Genomic DNA, 21,570 nt, shown 5'->3' with positions numbered 1-21,570 from the left:
AATGGGGATACTGTGTCCACACTTCAGAGGTGGAGTTTCCAGCATCTCACCTGAGCCTCATCTGCAAACAATCAGCAGGAGGGCTTCTTAAACCAGCGCTGCCTGCTACTCCTCGCCAGTTTGTTCTGCCATCTCCAGTGGTAACTAGGCTTCCCCTCTGCTCCAGTTCTGGCGTGCTCCTTCCCTGTGTTTAACCTTGTTTTCCCTGTGTTTAGGTCTCCTCTGCCAACATACTCATCCTACCCTCAAACTCCCTTACCCATCCAGCAACAACTTCTCCCTCTGTTGCAGAATTCCCGTTGGATTGTTCCCATCAGGAGCCAGGTGTTCAGTCTCTCGATAGCTTTTCCTCTGGTTCCTGCTCTCTGCTGACACTCCTAGCTCGAGCCACGTTCTCCATTCCCTCTCTTTAAACAAAGTCTCATAAATAGTTTAACCATGTGCATTGAATCTGCATTTGGGTCTAAGCTTTCTATGGAGGCAAGAAATCATCACAGTGACATCTATTCAATTTTTTAATTCAATTTTATTTAAAGAGCGCCAAATGACAGCAACAGTCACCTGAAGGCGCTTTATATTGTAAGATATACTTACAAAGAAAACCCCAACAATCATATGACCCCCTATGAGCAAGCACTTTGGCGACAGTGGGAAGGAAAAACTCCCTTTTAACAGGAAGAAACCTCCGGCAGAACCAGGCTCAGGGAGAGGCGGCCATCTGCTGCGACCGGTTGGGGAGGGGCAAGGAAAACAGGATAAAGACATGCTGTGGAAGAGAGACAGAGGTTAATAACAAGTACCATTCAGTGCAGAGAGGTCTATTAAACATAGTGGGTGAAGAAGAAACACCCAGTGCATCATGGGAATCCCCCGGCAGCCTAATGCTGGGCATACACTGTGCGATTTTTTTGGCCTATTTCGAGCCGATTTTTCAGTCGTGCGACCGTTTTGGGGGTCGTCCCGAGTTTGGCCTTGATCGTGTGTCGTGCATCGTCTACATAACGAGGGTAACGGGGTAACGAGAAGCGATTAAAACCTCACGACCAGCTCCCGATCACCAATCAGGAGCTGGTCGTAAGAAATCGTAAGAAAATCAAACCTGCTTGAAATCCTGTGGGTCGTCCTGAGGGTGTCACTGCAGCGTCTCACACCGCGCACGCGCAAACGCAGAAATGAGAGCGAAGAGACGGAGTAGAACGGCGGTGCGGCGTGTGATCGGGACACAAGCGATGGAGGCACAAACTTCTCACCCCTGCGAGTCAATCGTACAGTTTGAGCAGGAGCTGAATAATAAAGAATCGCACAGTGTATGCCCAGCTTATTGCAGCATGGAGGATTCAGGGTCACCTGAGTAGGCCATCAGCCTACTAAAAGGATACTGAAGAAACCCGTCGAAATAGTGTTAGTCTTCATCACTGCTGCTGCTGGACTCATTTGAACACCTCCGAAGTTTGCAAACAGGCAAGTATTCCTCTTCTTCCTCAAAGTCCTCTCGGGAACGCTTCCTCGAGCCTCCAGCTTCATGGTTGTCAAGCTCTTCGTGTGCATCTTCAAAAAGTCCATCACTGCTGCTCTCAGAGTGGTCGTACACAGCTGAGCTGGTCCCCGAATCAGAGTTTGCAAGCCTGGATTTTTTGCTACTACGCTCTTCTTCGTCTACATCTTCCTCTCTGGACCTTTTCGTGGATCCACCAGGCTGCGGTGCTTCTTCTGTTACCTGCTGATTGATGTCCTCATCGGCAATATTACCAGCATGAGGACAGCCCTCGCTATCAGTGTCAGAAGCAGAGAAGAAGTCAGAGTCATCATCGCTCCATCTGATTCTTTTGTTTGGTTCCAAATCTTCCTCATCCATCTCTCTAGACCTCCTCCTGGAAACACCTGGCTGAGGGTCCTCTTCTGGGATGTACTGGTGAACATCCACACGGTCTTCAAATGCCTCCTCATTTTCAATGCCAACAACAACCACAGCATTATGATCCTGGTGCTGTTCATTGTTGTCAGCATTGGCATTATTGTCCCTCACATTAATATTTTGAGCGTTGACATTGTTGTCATTGTCATCGTCATCGCTACCGTAGAGGTCATCATATTGTTCCAGTACTGAAGCTATTAGCTCATGCAGAAACCAACGAATATCACGGAGAGCGAGATACAGGCTCACGAAGCCTCCATTAACTGCTTCATTAGCAGGTTGCTGATCTCCATTTGCAAACCTTTGTGGGTTAACCTGTTGGCCTGCAAGATCATTAAATCTTTTAATTAACATCCATAACTATCTGCTGAAAATCAGTTTTTCATCAATTTCAAGACTGAGCACATGTGCTTACCGTTTTGGTTATTTTGTGGTCCGTCTCCACTTGCACTCATTTTGACTACAAGGAACACAAAACAACAATGATCAGTAAACCTCAACTAAGAATGTTCAGAGAATTTGCTTTTTTTGTGATGACTTCAGGCTGCGTCCGAACGTACACGCCTATGTTTGAAAACGCACGTTTTCCTTTTTCGTTTAAAAAAAGAAAAAAAAATCCAGTCCACATGTGCAGTTTTGAAAAAATATCTCCTTCCACATCTAAACGCTAAAAACAAAGTGAAACGCTGTCAAGAACACGCCAAATCTTAATGTTGGCCAATCAGAAGTCTAGAAGCCTGGGTGGGAAAACCTCATAAAACCTTACGTACTTCTGAGAAGTTTTTGTCTTTTTCTGGAAAAGCAGCTAATTTTGTGTTACTTTCACGTGCCTTCATCGTTTCAAATGTTAATAACTAAAGACAGCTTTTTGGCTGGAACAGACTCACAACTTTGGAATGGACAAAATGCATACAGCATACATAAATGTCATTTTTTTAAATGACATTTATTCCAAACCGACGTCAGGATTTGGGTTGGGAGAGCGTCTGTGTTGAATGTAGAAGCCACGTCTGATGCCTCTGTGTTTCTAAATGGAGGCACAGTAACTGTGTGTGTATATGTAAGTGTGTCAAAACTGCAGATACTAAGATGAACAGACACAGTATGTTGTCTACAGCTGCCATTGTAGAAACTGATCTCATGTAAACACTAACGTGGCCACAGCGTCAACAGCGGCGCACACTTTTGACATTACCTGAGTAAATGTCCGTTTTCCTCGTCCACACCTAAACACAAAAACGTCGTTTTTAAAAATCTCACCTTTCAGTGACTCAATCTGCTGTTTAGGTGTGGAAGAAAGGCCCAAATGCAGAGACAAAGCTGCGCTTTCAGAAATGTGGACGCAGCCTCAGGTTCTCAGAAATTCTAATAGTTTGAGAACAAAACTTAAGTCTTCTCTATTTTCCTAAATGAACAAAATAGTCTCAGAAATAATCGTGTTAAAAAGAGCTTCTGTCACTCTGAGATATGATTAAGAACATTTTCTCATTTATGTACATTTGTTTTCCTGAATAATAGATCCACATCATCCTCTCTATGATGGAAAATATAGTCTAGTCTTGCACAATGTAAAGTACATAAATACTGTCCTGGCAGGCAGGAAAATCAGGCTTTATATATTTAAGTAAATGCTCTTAAGTTTATAAAGTGAAATTTGAGCTTACTTTAGTTCTTGGTAAATTACAGAGCAGTTAATCCTCAGGGAAACGTCGAAATGTCACTAAATAGTGGTCTGCTTTCATACGGTTGCAGTGTCTCTTCAGTTTTGTGTTCATATGCTGATGTTTTCATTCAAAACATGCTTAAATGCTGTGATGCGGCAGCCTGTTACAGCAGCTCTGCTCATTCTGAGTTTCTTTCTTTCTTATCTTTTCTTCTCGTAATTTTTTATAACTAACGTATTAGTAATTAGACTCTGCAACCATGTTCTACCGTTTTGTGCTAGTCCTGGTCGTTTTTCTCAGTTTATTTCTACTTTTTTCACCCGTGTCTGGGGACCCAGAGCAGAGATCCTTTGTTTACAGTAAGGATCAGCTGTTAGCGCTGCGTCCTGCAGCGGTACTGCCGGCGGACAGACCCGATATTCCCAGCGAGCTGAGGAGGAAAAGACGGGGGTGTCGTGCTGGGAAGGAGCGCCGTCGCCCGAGAAGGAGACGTTATCGACCATCTCTTCCTTCTGTAATCATTGGAAACGTAAGATCTTTGCCCAATAAGATGGATGAGCTCACGTCGCTAACCTGGTCACAGAGGGAGTACCGGCAATGTAGCATCATGATGCTAACGGAGTCGTGGCTAACATCGCTAACTCCGGACACAAGCATGACACTACCGGGATTCCAGCTGCTGCGAGCGGACAGGACCAGAGGCAGCGGTAAGAGGAAAGGAGGGGGACTGGCAGTTTTTGTGAACGACAGATGGTGTAACCCTGGGCACATCACTGTAAAAGAGCAACTCTGCAGCAGAGACATTGAGCTGTTAGCCGTTAGCATGCGTCCGTACTACCTGCCCCGGGAGTTCTCGCATGTTATCGCGATAACAGCGTATGTCCCCCCCCTCGGCCAACGCGGATGCAGCCTGTGACTCTCTCCACTCTGTGGTCAGCAGACTGCAAACACAATCTCCAAGAGCCCTTCTCATAATATCAGGGGACTTCAATCATGCCTCACTGGACTGCACACTGCCCACCTTCACCCAGTATGTGACCTGCTCAACCAGAGTCAATAAAACACTGGACTTACTGTATGCCAATGCAGAAGAGGCATACAGTTCATCACCTCTCCCTCCCCTGGGCAGATCTGATCACAACCTGGTGCACCTTGTCCCTGTGTATGAGCCCTTAGTGCGCAGGGAGCCACCAGCCACCCGCACAGTGCAGAGATGGTCAGAGGAGAGCGAGGAGGCTCTTAAGGATTGTTTTGAGTCGACTGTGTGGGAGGTGATTTGTGATGACCACGGAGAGGACATCGACAGCCTTACTACATGCATTACTGACTATATTAATTTCTGTGTGGATAACACCGTACCTACCAGGACTGTACGGTGTTTCTCCAACAACAAACCTTGGATTACCCCAGAAATTAAAACCGTCCTCAAGCAGAAGAGGAGGGCCTTCAAATCCAGAGACAAAGAGGAGTTGAAAAGGGTGCAGAGAGAGCTGAGGGGACTGATAAGGAATGGGAAGGAGAGCTACAGGCAGAAGATGGAGAACCAGCTTCAACAAAACAATGTTGGTGAAGTCTGGAGAGGCCTCAGAACCATCTCAGGCCACAAACAGCAGAACTCTCTACCTGGGAGGGATGTGAGATGGGCAAATGAACTGAATCATTTCTTCAACAGATTTGATTCAACCATGAGACAGTCTACAACATCGGCTGCAGACTCACCCACCCCCACTGCTGCTGTTCCACCTCAGACACTTCACACCTCCTCTATTCACCCTGCTCACTCCCCCCCACCCCCAACAACAGCATCCAATACACACTCAACACAAGGCTCCAGCCTGTCTCTCTCAACCACCCAGGTTAGGAGGGAACTGAGGAGGATTAATGGCAAGAAGGCAGCGGGTCCAGATGGCATCAGCTCGAGGGTCGTCAGGTCCTGCGCGGACCAACTGTGTGGGGTGATGGAGCACCTCTTCAACCTGAGCCTGAGGTTGGGAAGAGTCCCACAGCTCTGGAAAACCTCCTGTGTTGTACCAGTGCCAAAGACTTCACGCCCCAAGGACCTCAACAGCTACAGGCCGGTGGCTCTGACATCCCACCTGATGAAGACCCTGGAGCGGTTGGTCCTGGCTCAGCTTCGGCGCCTAACAAGCTCATCACTGGACCCACTTCAGTTTGCCTACCAGCCTGGCATTGGAGCGGATGATGCCGTCATTCACCTCCTACATCGTTCCCTCGCTCACCTGGAGACCGCTGGAAGCACTGTGAGAATCATGTTCTTTGATTTCTCCAGTGCCTTCAACACTATTCTTCCCTCGGTTCTGAAGGACAAGCTGGAGAACTCTGGAGTGGACCATCACCTCACTACCTGGATTTTGGACTACCTCACCGACCGACCACAGTATGTGAGGACTCAGGGCTGTGTGTCGGACAGGGTCGTCTGCAGTACGGGGGCCCCACAGGGAACGGTTCTGGCTCCGTTCCTCTTCACCATCTACACTGCAGACTTCTCCCACAATTCCACCTAGTGCTTCCTGCAGAAGTTCTCTGATGACTCTGCAATAGTCGGCCTCATCACTGATGGGGACGACAAGGAGTACAGAGGTCTGACCCAAGACTTTGTGGACTGGTGCCAGCTGAACTACCTCCAGATCAACGCCAGTAAAACCAAGGAACTGGTGGTAGACTTCCGCAGGCACAAGCATTCTCCACTGCAACCACTGAACATCCAAGGTATGGACATTGAGGCTGTGGACAGCTACAGGTACCTTGGTGTTCATCTGAACAACAGACTGGACTGGACTCATAACTCAGACGCCCTCTACAGGAAAGGGCAGAGCAGGCTGTACCTGCTGCGGAGACTCAGGTCGTTTGGAGTGGAGGGCCCACTCCTGAAGACCTTCTATGACTCTGTGGTGGCTTCTGCTATCTTTTATGGTGTGGTCTGCTGGGGCGGCAGCATCTCTGCTGGGGACAGGAAGAGACTGAACAGGGTGATCCGAAGGGCCAGCTCTGTTCTAGGATGCCCTCTGGACCCAGTGGAGGTGGTGAGTGACAGGAGAACGGCGGCTAAGCTGTCATCCCTGATGGACAACATCTCCCACCCCATGCAGCAGACTGTGACAGCACTGAGCAGCTCCTTCAGTGGGAGACTGCGGCACCCACGGTGTGGGACGGAGAGATTTCGCAGGTCTTTCCTCCCCACTGCTGTCAGACTCCATAATAAAGACTTTAACTGATCAAGCACACACATCCATACATATGCAATAATACTAAGTGCAATAATCCTTTCTGTCATCGTTGTATTTTTACTCAGTTGTATATAGTATTTGTATTTGTATTCTATTTTTATCTTATTGTATATTTATTTTATTTTATTCTACTGTATATAGTATTTTATTTTATTCTATTCTGTACAGTTGTGTACTGTATTTATTCTTATTGTATTCTAATTTTTGCGTCATAACTTTTGCACTGTCCACTTCCTGCTGTGACAAAACAAATTTCCCACGTGTGGGACTAATAAAGGTTATCTTATCTTATCTTATGTCACTTTAGCAGCAAAGACTGTGGAATGTGCAGAGATTCTTTTTACATTTGCTCAGAGTTTGATATCTTTTAAATGGAGACAAAACAAAACAGACAGAAGTGAATCTAAAAGACTAAAGCAGTCAAAGTGTTATTATTTTTATTTATTCTGATAGTTCCTGTAAAGTTCTACTCTAAGAGATTCATCTCGGCCTTCATGCAGGATTAAAGCTCAATAACACACAAAATATAAAACATTTCTTTATGGTTGTTAGGCAAAGTTATCAAAGCATATATCCACTAATATGCTCTCATTCTTGCTCTGCTCCCTAATTTTTCCCTGGAGGCATCGCTATGGCAACAAAACAACAAGCTGTTTCCAGAGCTTAATATTGAACAGGTCTTTGTTATAAACTTTATTTGTACAAATGTGTGATGTTGATGTGCACAACGTGGGATTTAGACCTCGGAGGGTTAATCAACAAATCACGAAAAATTAGCTTTAAATTTGTGTTCATGACGGTGCAGATTTCTGACATTTTGTGTACTTTAAGCATTTAACAATTTGATTGTTTTCTAATAAAAACTGTGTGAAACTCAAGTTAGACCTGTGTTTGTAAATGAACCGCCCATGTTGTGTAGCTTTCTGGATTTTATACTTATTGGGCTACATATTAATTTACTATACAGTAGATACAATCTAAACTCACATGTTTTGTGTAAGTAAAGTGTTTAATCATGTGGGCTACAGACAGTAATCCAGTTATGGACTATATTGATATGAGAAACGTGCACACTTACTGCATTTGAATCATTTTAACCATATGTAACCAGCTGCATGTCCCGGGACTTCTACCTGGTTTTTGGTGTCTTGTATTGTTGTTGTTTGACGTCAGTTTTAGGGTCCCTCGGTTGTTCTGTTAAGATGTTGCTTATTTGATTTCCCCTCGTGACTTCACCCCCTGTGTGTCCCCTCTGTGTATCTGGAAATCCCATCACTAGCGCTTTTTGGTGCGAGCCTTCCTCTGCTCTTCCTCGTGTTGTGCCTCAGTGTGTGATGAGAGCAGTTCTTTTCCACTTGGTGGTACTGTCTGACTACCAATCAGTGTAACTTTTGCGACAAGTGGGCAAGCGAGTGATGTTGGATACTTGCCTACGCAGGTGCTATAGTACATGCCGTGCGCTAAGAGACAGAGCTGCAGTGAAGCTTTGCTGGTCCAGCAGCGGCCCTCCCCTCCGCTGTAGTGATGGGATTTCCGGCTCTTTTTAGAGAACCGACTCTTTCGGCTCCGAACCGGCTCTTCAGGTTGTTTTGTTGCTTTAATTTATTTATTATTAACAATAATATAAAATTATGCACAAAAGGAATTACTAATGTAAAAAAAAAGTGGTTTTATTTATATATGTTTACATATAAATATATGAGGTGGCCCCTAGAGACAAAACACGTACAAACTCCAAAACACATTTCTAGCATGAACTGAACTTCCAAAGCAGAGCTACTAGATCACTTAAATTACACAATTGAAAGCATGTGTGTATTGTTTGTGTATTTATACACAGGCACTCGTATATATTCAAATAATTTAAAAAAAAGTTCATTTACCTGTTACTACCACACACCAAATCCGGTCGTTGGTACTTGCTGGCTTGTGTAGCCACAAGATAACAAAAGCTCAACACTGCCCCCTAGCATCCTGGAGCACTGCTGTTGTGTTTGTACGTGTTTTGTCTGTAGGGGCCACCGTAACTATATTTTTATTTATTCACTCCACATAAAATGTAATAAATAAATCATATAATACAAAAACCAACTATTCACATTTCAACTTTTAACTATTTAAATTTTCAGCTTTTTCCTTTTAAACAAATTTAAAGTGAAAGAACACAAAACACTGCAAACCACAACACAATTAAATATAAATTATAATATGAAAACAGAAAGAACATGCACATTCTCTGTCATATGGACCTGCATGAATAAACTTTCTGAATCCTTTATCATCCGCAACTGAAAATAGTTGTGGATGATTACTATACCTTTCTAATGTGACGTTGTTGTCCCTGCTCTCTCTCCCTCCCTCCCGCTCTGTTCCTGAGCTACTGAGTGTAACTACCGCCCCTCCCCCCTCTGCTCAGCGTAAAGCACAAGGCTGGCATGCTGAGTGAAGCAGGAAAAATGAGAGAGAGAGAGAAAACAAACAGAACAAACAAACCCCATGGCTCGCGATAAGGAGCCGGCTCTAAGAGCCGTTTCGTTCGCGAACGACCCATCACTACTCCGCTGAAACTGCTAGCTGACTGCGAGATGCTCTTCTCAGCCCGTTCTCAAGAGTGACACGTTTGTGCGCTTGCTCTAGTGGTTCCCCCTCAGAGAAAGCTCAATTAAATAAAGACAGGATCCGCTGCATTCCCAGTGCTCACTTATATTTCAGAGGCACTCAGCAGCCATCTGTAGTCCACTAGTCTAGTCTCCTTGATGGTGCTCATATTGCTTTCATAATTTCTGTGTATGCCCTCTCTCAGTGGGACACTGCTGCTGTTCTAGTTTCCTATTATTTTGCTGTATCAGTTAACCAATCAGAAAAATATTATTTTTTCAATTCACTCTCGTCAGCCAGCAGGTCATCAGCTGTTCACTTGGTTTTGGGCACCACCAGTATTTCGTCACCGTCTTGGATGCTGTAGGATTGGAGAGCTCGCGTGTTGTACTTCATTTCCTCTGGACCGAAGGCACTGCCCTTGTCGATGTTGTAGAGCCTCATGCTGTTGGTAGACAGCTGGACCACTGCTCGCCTGCTCCCTCCAGGCAGCTATGGAGCTGCCCAGCACAGCGTCCGTAGGAAGCTGAGTAAGCCGAGGGTTGCTCCGAATGATGGCATCTACAGCGCTTAGCCCAACTGCCATGGTCCTCAAATCGTTGGCCTGAGCAATGCAGTCCAGGAGCTTAATCATCCGCTCCATCTCAGCATTGAATTCAAAAGCTGAAGAGTCTGCGGGGTCCATGTTCTGGTCGTGATCTTCTGTCATGGAGCAGCTGTGTGCAGGCAGGAGTGGAAGTAGAAGGACCCAAAGTGCAGACACTCGGAGGCGGAAAGTAACTCAAAACTCAGCTTTTATTGCTGGATGGCAAAACGTGGCAAACGTAACAAAAATCCAAATAAACTTACATGAACAGGCAGATGGACCACACAGCATAAATGAGAATAGATCCCGACACAGAAACACAGGGCTTAAATACACAGAGGGAGCAATCAGGGAATGGGTAACAGGAGGGAAACACAGCTGGGGCAAATCAGGCCTGACGAGACAAGGGGAAGCAAAACCAGACACATTAACATCAGACATGGACTTTCAAAGTAAAACAGGAAACACAGACTCACAAGCAGGCATTATAACAAAGGGAACAGAGACGTGGGACCAGGGCAGACACTGACTGGACGTGGGGATACAGCAGACAGAGGAGACAGCAACTATGGAACACAGACAGAAAAGCAGAACACTAAAACTCTAACCAAACCCACCCAGAGACCCTAAACTAAGAATAATCCTAAAACCCATAAAGCAAAGCTAGAATATAATGAAATAACAAAATAAACCAAAAACACAAAACACTGGGTCAACGACCCAGGGACCCTAACACTATCAGCAACTCCCTCTACATTACATGCAGCTGTGGGGTTTATTGGTAATATAAAAATACTGATTCAAGCACCTGTAAACTGACTGAAATGTCAGTGTTTGGGACAAAAATGCATATTTTTATATAAATTTCACTACGATTGTGTCTAATATATGTGCGATCTTTTGAAAATTTAGGATTTGCAAATAAATGTAAAACTGTATTTTTTGAAGGTTTTGTTGAGTTTTTGTGGGCTTGAACAAACATGTGCACTGATTACATCATTGATAAAGTATACCCAAGCAAAATAAATCATCTCCAGGGTCCTTCACAGCAAAGGTATTTTAAAATGTTAAACTGGTGCTGATTGAACTATTAAAATTGTTTTATAGTACTAGAGTACTAGTACTTTTAACACCGAGTTTTGTAAACTCTGTGTTAAGAGATTTCATCTACTTCTAAATGTCAAGTGCTTAGGCACTAAGGGCAAAGTACAAAGGCATAAGTCATTTACTAAAGTGATTCACAGTGGTATGAGTAGTAGAGAAGGAAAAGAAAGCAACGGTTACATTTTATAAGATTTTATAATTTCCAAAAGGTATTTTTCATTCGAGGATTCTCCAGAACAGCAGATTATTAAATGCCACACTGACCTGTTCTACTTTTTCCTCACAGTGAACCTCCACCTGGGCACGGCAGCGAGGTCGGAGGTCAATCTCAGCAAGTGGTTCAAGCTTGCCATACTTGTTTACGAGGGAATGGTATCGAGGAGGAGAGCAGGGTGTGTCGTCTGTTTTAACAGCACTTACTGTAGCACACATAAACCAACACTCATACCACTGCTCATACAGTGTAAACAAGGGTGTGGGTGTACCTATAAGGCAGCTCCTCTTCAGGGTAGTCTAAGTAGTAACGGATGAAGAACCTCTCTGCGTCCTCTCTCTCACTGTCAGTCACAGCACTGCCGTTTAGCAGTGATACTGAGGGAAGCCTGAAGAGGAGAGATGACATATTGTGCAGGTATCTGTTTATTGACCTTCTGCAGGTCAGAGTACAGCTCAGATCTGTGGATTATTCAAGTTCTCATCAATGTCCTCTACTTGCTGTGTAGGATGTCATTTCTCTCTAATGTCACAGACTTACTGCGCTATCATGAGGCTGCGTCGCTCTGCATTGGTGTAGGCCTGCAGTAAGGGAATGCCCTGCAGGCGCACCTCCTCCAGCCTGGGGAAGAAGTTCAGCTTCTCTACATCTTCCCACTGGTTTAGACCTGACAGTGCACGTGCGCGCACCAGCACACACACAAACACACATAGATGTCATGTTTCAAGCTTGCACACCAAAAAGTCTTTATAGGGATGGGGTGTGAAACTGCATATGTGATGAAAGTTGGACACTGTGCACTATTTTTATTTATTGAGGAAGCTGTGTGATAAATGCCATCAAGTGGAATCAACTGAGTTGGGATTGGGGATGTAACGTTAAAATTAAGCCAGCTCACCAGACCTCTACAGTCTGGCTCTGTAGTAGCTACTCATGCCCACTTAAGACAGACAACCTGAGCCTACCTTACTTACAAGACATTATATATACAGTATAACAGATGCAATATAATACCACACAAATAACCCTCCATCATATTACACAATATACATATAACATTATGTCACTCTATTTAAACATGATACTTCATGTTAGTTTTAAAATGGTCCTATTGTGCATTTCCCCATTTATATATCTACTATTAGTGATGGATATGCATATTTAACCTGGTCACAGTTTTAAATGGTGTGATCAGAGCATAAACAAATGGATCCTTTGAACCAGAAGCTCAAGCTCAGACTGCTGTAGCCTAAGCTTTTGTGCCTGACAGTGTTTCCTACCCTTGCCTCTGCATGATGTCAATTACAAAGGAGTGTTCTACATTAGCTGATACTAGAACAGCTATATCTGCAGCTGAACCTTCAGAGGTCATGTATTGCAGGAAATCTAGTTGTCAGGTTTTGATAAGGAAGAACCCCGTGCATGTTCATCTATGCTCTCCTTCTTTTCCTCTTCTTTTTACCCTCAACCCCAACAGGACCTGGTAGATGGCCGCTCCTGACTACAGAATCAGAATCAGAGAGACTTTATTTATCCCCAAGGGGCAATTAAGATACAGAGCAGCTTGACGTTAAAAATAAGGACAGGGCATAAACAGGCAATAAGAATGATATAAAAAAATGCTTAAAGTATACAGTATATACACAGTTTTAAAATTAAAGTGACTGAATAAGTGAATAAATAACTGTAAGTGACTAAAACTGAATAAAGTGTCGGCAGTGTAAAAAAAGAGTGTAGAGTAGTTTATGGGCGTAGGATATGGTCTTATTGGCTGGAGTTAAAAAGCAGAGTGGCTTTGGGGACAAAGGTGGCGCTCCTCCTCTCAGTCCTGCAGGAAGTGCAGCGGACGCGCAGCAGGGAGCCATTGAAATGCGGGACGAAGAATACGAGAGGGGTCATTGATAATTTTGGCTGCCTGTCTAAGGACCTGTTGGCTGAAAACCTGTGCAAGAGTTCTGACAGGCAGGCCAATGATTTTTGAGCACACTCATGCAGTGTCCTGCAGTCTGCTCCTGTTCTGAAGGCTGAGGGAGTGGAACCAGCAGGTAATGTAGACGGTCATGATGCTTTCCAGGAATACATAGTTAAAAAGTCATCATGATGGGTGTGCTGACTCCAAAGGAGCTGTTTCCTAAGGAGGTATAGCCGTTGGTGGCACCTCCCGAGAATCTCCTCTGTGTTAGCAGAGAATTTCAGGAGGCTGTCAAACCTCCTGAAATTCTTGTTCTTCTTGTTGCTCAGTGTCCAGTCTCACCGGTAACTCGCTATAAGCCTTTTCCTTTGCGACTTCTCTATGCTGTACACATCCAACAGCTAATACACCATCTTTCATTAATAGTTTGATATTCATGGTTACCCGTGTCACACAGTGCTTAAAGTGCTTCTTTTTTTAGATGTAGTAGAGCCTCATGCTGTTGGTAGACAGCTGGACCACTTGTAGCATCCCCGGTTGAAAAGATGGTCTCTCAAACTGATGGTTCACAATCCTTTTATTAAACCGCCGTGTATGTGAACACACCGTAAGAGCTACAACACACAGAATAAAAGACTATTAGTAAATCAAACAGTGTGTTACCTTTAACCTTTTGACTTATTCATTAATCACAAATTAATTCTCTTTACCTTGCATAACAAATAACACTAAAACTTGTAAATTATTGCATATAACAGGGAAATCGTTGCATCGCTGCCTAAACATGATGAGGTACGTTAGCACCCTCTAGTGGGTGAAAACTTAGCCTTTATGCTTAGTAGCGGTCAGCAGCTACATGCCCCGTAAAACAACAGAATATATATCTACAGGACAAACTTTGTTACAAACCTTGTTCCCTCATCAACCAGGTGCTAAGAAACTGCTTTCGACTCAGTGTTGCACCTTAATAGCCGTTCTTTTCCCCATTCCTGTCCATTAACCATAGAGCACACCTCTCTGTGCATTAAAACTCGCGCTTCTGCTTTATGGTTTACGCCACTTGATTTACGGCACCTTGTCGCTCTGTGACTTTAAAAATAAAAGCACCCGCTCCAACAATATAATAGTCACTCATAACTTTACAAAACAATTTACAAAATATTAATGAGGTGATTTACACCACTGTCGTGAACTGCTTTTTCAGCTCAGCCACTGTCTGGTCCAAACGGATGCTCAGCTGGCACAAAGACAAACAATTTCTACGTTTGCGACTTTCAGAGTAACAGCAAGAGCACAGCAGGTTAAAGTTAGGAGCCGTCTGTAGGTTGACAGCTATACTGTTAAAAGTGAACCAACACAACCCAGGTCATGAACTCAAGAAGCTGCAGTTCACGCTGTTACGAACAGACTCTGAAACAGGAAGAGACCGCCGTGTAAGCCGTTTCATTAGTTATATTTAAGAAGAGTTAAGTTATTCACCTAAATGAATGGGTTTTTTTTTTTCATTTTGCATTGTGTTGTACATGTAGAGATCAACAAATCACTAGTCGTACTGAATTTTAAGGTTTAAGCTTGTTTAATTACACGTTCAGCAGACATCAAAGTACATCCTCATCCAGCTCAACTGGTATCTTTTTTTCATCTTATAAATTCCAATCTAAAGTGAATTCACTGCTTGAGCTCAGCTTTGGTCTTAAACTTCCAAAAACAACACGTGGCTCAATAATCTTTGCCTGATGATTGACAGATAGCTCGCCAAGGCTGGAAGTAAAGCAAGAGAAACTCTAACTGAAAGAAAAAATCTAAAGAATGTTGAATTTTTTGAATAAATTCTTTTCAGGGAAAGATATTCCCAAAAGTTAAGTTCCTGTGGACCTTTTCCCAAGGGAAGAATGTTTTGTTACTCATGTAAGTGACTTCTTAAGTAATCTGCAGTCACATAGATGAGTGATGAAATGATCTCCCACTAGCTAAAAACGGTAGCTAGCTAGTACTGCTGGGACGCAATATTTTCATAAGCTAAGATGATCTTGAAAGTCCATTCATAGCTGCCGCCACTTCCTCCTCACTAATCCTCGACACTTCCTGACTTTCTTTGTCTCTGTCTCATTTTCTACATTCATGAGCTTCATGTGCTCCAGCTGTTTTCTCAACACACTCCCTTTATTTGTCACTACGTTTTCATTTTTGTCCTTGATTACCTTAATTTGCTGAATATTCCTTCTCTGGTCCTTTTCTTGTTGCTCAGTGTCCAGTCTCACCGGTAACTCGCTATAAGCCTTTTCCTCTGCGACTTCTCCATGCTGTACACTTCTCAGTACTCCTGTATTTTTTCGTCATCTCCCTGACTGACCTTTCTTTCATCCTACAGACCACCATCTGATGCTGCCTTGTTGCATTCTCCTGACACCACCTTGGATTCTCCTGTCTCTTTCAGATTGCATCTTCTGCATAAGCTGTAGTCCACCTGTGTCCACCCTCCTCCCCTCTTATGTAACCCAACGTTCCTCCCTCTCCTGCTGCCTCTGTTCCATCCCACCTATCCAACACCACCTTATCACCTCTGTTCCCTTCACTTCCATGTCCACTGAAGTCTGCTTCCATCACCACTCTCTGCTACTTCATCCGACCTACTCCAGAATTCCTGTCTCTTTTCTGACAACATCCAACAGCTAATACACCATCTTTCATTAATAGTTTGATATTCATGGTTACCCGTGTCACACAGTGCTTAAAAGCGTTTTAATTAGTTTAAGTCTGCCCCAGGGTAGCTGTGGCTACAACTGTAGCTGCCTCCACCAGTGTATGAATGTGAGAGTGAATGAATAGTGGTATTGTAAAGCGCTTTGGGTGCCTAGAAAAGCGCTCTATAAATCCAATCCATTATTATTATTATTATTATTATTATTATTAATTCATCTGTGTCAGGCTGTGGGTCTCAAAACCAGAGCAATGCTAAACTGCTCTGTAGAGTTGGCGTGAGGCACAGATGATGATGCCCATTGAACCATTCTGGGAATGTTTCACAACTGCACGTCTGCCATTTCTCCACAAGAGTGAGCCATAAAACAAACTCTTCATTTCCATGACTAAATGCCAGAATGAGTCCATAGATTTTTAGCGCCAGTTCAGCCAGAAAAGTGTGGCTTTAAGTACATCAGACACCAGGTGTTCTCAGGTTGCTCTCCTCCCAAGCGTAGGCAGCTGTCGATAACAAATATGTTTCCATTCTAGCGTCGCGTGATAAACTTGAAACAGGCCTGTACAGTAGAATGCAGAATGTAATGAAATATTCTCGTATTTCCAGTTTGCAGCCAAAAAAGATGATCTGCCTCTGTGGCCTCACTCAACCTCAGCCCAGTGAGCTGCATCCCATCCCATGCAGCCATGCATGCATTTCACCACACCGCTGCGGACATGCTGAGGTACACAGTGTTTATATGTTACTGTAAAACTCAAATCCAAGGTAGTTCAATAAGTTCAACTTAAAAAAATATCTGTTTTTGTTTTTTCATTTGGCTGCACATACTTTGGTCTTGGCCACAAAAGGCTTCTTGTTGGGTTGAGTGAAAAACATTGTGCACTGTTTTTGGAACAGTTATTTGCTGCTGTACATAAATGCACATAAAAGGCTACAGCCTGGACAGATAACCTGAAATGAGCCCATCTCGACATCATGTTGCAGTGTCTGCCTTTTTTTAGCAAATTAAACTGAATCTTTTTTCATAATGTTGAGCAGTTTTGCAGATTAAGTACACACTGCATAAAAGTGTGCATTTGTATTGTTTCAAAGGCAATTTTATTATAGTGAAGATTTCTAACACAAAGAAGCAATGCATGAATCATATTAACCCTTTAAAGCCGGTCGGAACGGCACGCTCCGTTTTGCATAACTATTTTTAAATCCCGGTAGCACTGCAACCACGTAAGCTAGCGCAATAATTTTTTTTGCATATGAAATAGTGATGGGATTTCCGGCTCTTTTTAGAGATCCGGCTCTTTCGGTTCGGCTCACTAAAAAGAGCCGGCTCTTTCGGCTCCGAACTGGCTCTTCAGGTTGTTTTGTTGCGTTAATTAATTTAACAATAATATAAAATTATGCACAAAAGGAATTACTAACGTAAAAAAAAAAAAAGTGGTTTTGTTTGTACGTGTTTTGTCTCTAGGGGCCACCGCATATATTTATATATAAACATATATAAATAAAACCACTTTTTTTTACATTAGTAATTCCTTTTGTGCATAATTTTATATTATTGTTAATAATAAATAAATTAAAGCAACAAAACAACCTGAAGAGCCGGTTTGGAGCCGAAAGAGCCGGAAATCCCATCACTACTCTGCCCAGCGTAAAGCACAAGGCTCGCGTGCAGGGTGAAGCGGAAAAAAAGTGCAAGAGAGAGGGTGAGAGAAAGAAAAAAAAAAATACAACCCACGTGACGGCTCGTGATAAGGATACGGCTTGTGTCGTTCACGTCAAAGAGCCGGTGTTCCAGATCTACTGGCGTTTAGATCAACTGGCGTTGGTCGAACAGATGTGTGGCAGTCTTGCGTTTCAGGAGCTGCTACCGACAAACCAGCAAAAAAAAACGCCAAATGTGTCACCTGTGACACTTGTGAGGTTGTCTCAAACACACTCCGTCAGTCTTGATGCTGTTGAACAACAAAATGTTTAAAATGTGGCGAGTTTACCTGGTGATATCCTCATGCGCGACGCGATCGCGAAAACAGCAAACAATTAACACCACGCCGATGTTGTTCACAGGACAGCAAGAGTAAACGATCGGGAGACTCTTGTCGTCGTTATCGTTCCCCTCACACGGTTTATTTCTCCGGTTTCAGCGTTTTTGCTTCACAACTACAGCGAGCAGTTTACTTTGTGCACTAACATGGACTCGAGTCAACCAGCGCCACCTCTGGCCAAGTGCCACAGCCTACAGCCAGATCAACCTGTGACACACATCTGCAGCACGTTTGATTTCGATTCTTGCACAACACATTTGTACCTTTCAATTGTGTCTGTTTGTGCGTCATGCAAATAAACCTTTGAAATGAATGAAATGATATCATATATTCCTTATTGGCCTACATTTGTACAAAATTCCAAATTATATACACAAAGTCATAGAAATCACCAAATTGGTCATCATGATTTTAATATTCTCTTTTTCCATAACAATGAAATACACCTTGGACAAATATGACACATCAATATTTCATTAGTGTTGTCACATCACATCCTGTAAGCATCGTCTGCCTGTGTCCTTTCTCTGGAAATTAATATTTCCAGCCAATATAGGCAATCCATCAACATGGCTGGAGAGTTGGTAGTTATATATAAAGTCAGTGACTCAGGTGTGTCGCTTGGTTTGTCATCTGTTTGTGAGACTGGAGGAGACGCAATCTTTTGTTTTAAATCTTAGTTAGGAAGGTTCCTGTTTTAAAACAAGCACGTTTTGTGAGAAATGCAAGAAGTACATCTGCAGAAAGCACACCGTTACATTCTGTCCATCATGTGGACAAAATTGAAAATGTTGAGCATTGAAAAACTGAGAACGTTGGGCAAGTTCAACAGAAATGTGTTTGTAAGAACGAAAAACCAAATTGTTCCTAAAATAGTTATGGAAAGTCTAACTGTTGTATGTCTGTGTTCTACATGTTTATCTGATGGGAAATAAAGTTGCTATTGTTTTATTGCAGTTTTTGGATAATTCTGAGTGGATTTACACAGTACGGGTCAAAATGACCCGCAACAAAATCAATGTCATTTTTTTGTTCTTCAACATAATACAAGGGTTCATTTCATTTCAACTTGTCTATGATCTTCAATTTGTAGCAGATCCACTATCACACAGCAGCTAGAGCAGTTTCAAATGGAGGTCAGTCCACTGCTACCACCTGTGGCCAAATACCATAGCCCACTACTAGATTAACTTGTGACACATCTGCACCTGCTGCTATGATCACATTGAGTAGAGGCTGAGTGGCTGCACTTACCCCTGGTACATCCAAATCTACCCACAAACATGTTGAAAGATGCAATTCCAGCAATGTGGATTGTCAACACTAAAAACAATCAGTAAGCAAAGACAACAGGGATCATTTGTTTCTGTTTATTTAGCACCCACAACATTTGTAGTCACCTTCTGCACAGGGGAAGTCCACACACACTGTGTGGTACCACTTTCCACAGAAGGTGCATTCAGTCTGCAAGATTGAATGAGATTGTCAGAGTCATTGTCTGACTGTTTATTACTAATCACCTGCTGTACATTCAGAGTAACTGCCATCTCCTTACAAATGTTCATTAGATTGACCACACTTATACAGACTGTATATAACAACCAACTCTAAAATGTTTTTTCTCAGAGAAAAGACACAGACAGACTACGCTAACGACATGTGATGTTACAACACTAGTGAAATATTAGTGTCATTCCATTCTTTTCAAAGGTTTATTTGCATGACGCACAAACAGACACAATTGAAAGGTACAAACGTGCATGACACGAATTCAAACGTGGTGCAGATGTGTCACAGGTTGATCTGGCTGTAGGCTGTGGCACTTGGCCAGAGGTGGCGCTGGTTGACTCGAGTCCATGTTAGTGCACAAAGTAAACTGCTCGCTGTAGTTGTGAAGCAAAAACGCTGAAACCGGAGAAATAAACCGTGCGAGGGGAACGATAACGACGACAAGAGTCTCCCGATCGTTTACTCTTGCTGTCCTGTGAACAACATCGGCGTGCTGTTTTCGCGATCGCGTCGCGCATGAGGATATCACCAGGTAAACTCGCCACATTTTAAACATTTTGTTGTTCAACAGCATCAAGACTGACGGAGTGTGTTTGAGACAACCTCACAAGTGTCACAGGTGACACATTTGGCGTTTTTTTTTGCTGGTTTGTCGGTAGCAGCTCCTGAAACGCAAGACTGCCACACATCTGTTCGACCAACGCCAGTTGATCTAAACGCCAGTAGATCTGGAACACCGGCCCGTGAAAATATTGTCGGGCATAAACCGTCCGTGGCACAAAAAAGGTTGGAGACCGCTGATTAAGAGGACCCGAGGGAAGCCCGGAAAGCTAAGCAGAAGTTATTTGGAGAGGAGAGTGACTGCCGCTGGTTGAAAAGAGAGGTAAAAAAAACTTCAGTGGTGTTGCACACTATTTTATATTATTTTTTAAAGTCATTGTTAACCCTTTAAAGCCGGTCAGAGCAGCACGCTCCGTGTTGTGTAACTATTTTTAAATCCCTGTAGAACCTGAACCGTGTAAGCTAGCGCAATAATTTGTTTTGCATATGAAACCGGAGGAGTTGTACTTACATCTGATGCCATCAGCTTGTCCTCGGTCACGGTTTCCTTCCACATATAGCTTTGCAAAAATTGCATAAAAAGCTCTTGCAGGAACAAAAACATAATATTCCAGAAACACGCTTTGCCGATCCGATCAGCTGTTCGTAACACTTCCCACAGTGAAACAGATGTCAGCGCGAACGAGCTCATGTCCGCCATTTCCTGCCCAAAACCGGAAGTGACGTCATTTTCGCGGAAATTGTAGTTTTTTACTTGTAGGCCTTAAAAGCCTATATTGGTCATGTTTGACTTTTCTGAATAGTTTCTGGGATGCTTAGAACTCGAATTGCACTGCTGGAAATAGTTTATTTTGATGCACCTGCTGTTTTCTTTGCAAATTTGCATCATAGGATTGTTTTTTCGTTTTTCCTGCAGTATATAAAAATTGGTGTATCTCCAAAATAAAACTATGAAGACACTCAAAATAAATTTCCTGTGGTGGGAAACTATTTTTTGCAACTTTTTTGTATTTAAAGTTTTGAGGGATAAGCCTCTTAAATTTCTCCAAGTAGAAATACATGTAAAAAACAAAAAACAAAAACGATTTTCAATTTTTTTGTAGTTTATTGCACTTTTTTGCAATTAATGTAGTTACTATGGACTTAATGCATACATATTATTAAAATATGGGCTATAACAGTTGCATAGCAAATTGAAATGCTCCCACAAACGGCACTACAACATGTAAAAAAAATAATATAAGCTCTGGCGGACTTGGTTCTATAGTAGGTCTTAAAGGGTTAAATAAATATCGTCAAATAATCGCGATCTCAATTTCAGTGAAAATAATCGTGATTATCATTTTTGCCATAATCGAGCAGCCCTAGTGCAGCAACAAAAACATAATATTCCAGAACAGGCTTTGCCGATCCGATCAGCTGTTTGTAACACTTCCTACGTTGGAATAGACGTCAGCGCGAACTATCACATCTCCGCCATTATCTGCCCAAAACCCGAAGTGACATCATTTCGCGG

General features: G+C 43.1%; 1 protein-coding gene across 8 annotated transcripts; it reads right to left on the bottom strand.

Annotated features, from left to right (window-relative positions):
* Nucleotides 1-506: 506 nt before the first annotated feature.
* On the bottom strand, nt 507-20,695 carry LOC143422005 (uncharacterized). Of its 8 annotated transcripts, XM_076892089.1 has the most exons (7): nt 14,151-14,291; nt 13,686-13,855; nt 11,870-11,996; nt 11,601-11,717; nt 11,380-11,516; nt 2,331-2,375; nt 507-2,238 (listed from the first exon to the last, which is right to left on the bottom strand). In XM_076892089.1, the coding sequence occupies exons 6-7, from the start codon at nt 2,368-2,370 to the stop codon at nt 1,403-1,405; spliced, it is 876 nt and encodes a 291-aa protein (XP_076748204.1). In that variant the 5' UTR covers nt 2,371-2,375; nt 11,380-11,516; nt 11,601-11,717; nt 11,870-11,996; nt 13,686-13,855; nt 14,151-14,291; the 3' UTR covers nt 507-1,402. The 8 variants fall into 8 exon arrangements, with proteins under 8 accessions (XP_076748204.1, XP_076748210.1, XP_076748205.1 ...); XM_076892095.1 differs by lacking the exons at nt 13,686-13,855; nt 14,151-14,291 and adding an exon at nt 20,566-20,695; XM_076892090.1 differs by having other exon boundaries at nt 11,380-11,534; nt 11,870-13,855.
* Nucleotides 20,696-21,570: the final 875 nt, after the last annotated feature.

The sequence above is a fragment of the Maylandia zebra genome, linkage group LG14 (assembly GCF_041146795.1).
Source record: "Maylandia zebra isolate NMK-2024a linkage group LG14, Mzebra_GT3a, whole genome shotgun sequence".
NCBI lineage: Eukaryota > Metazoa > Chordata > Actinopteri > Cichliformes > Cichlidae > Maylandia > Maylandia zebra.
This window is presented reverse-complemented; position numbering and strand designations above follow the sequence as displayed.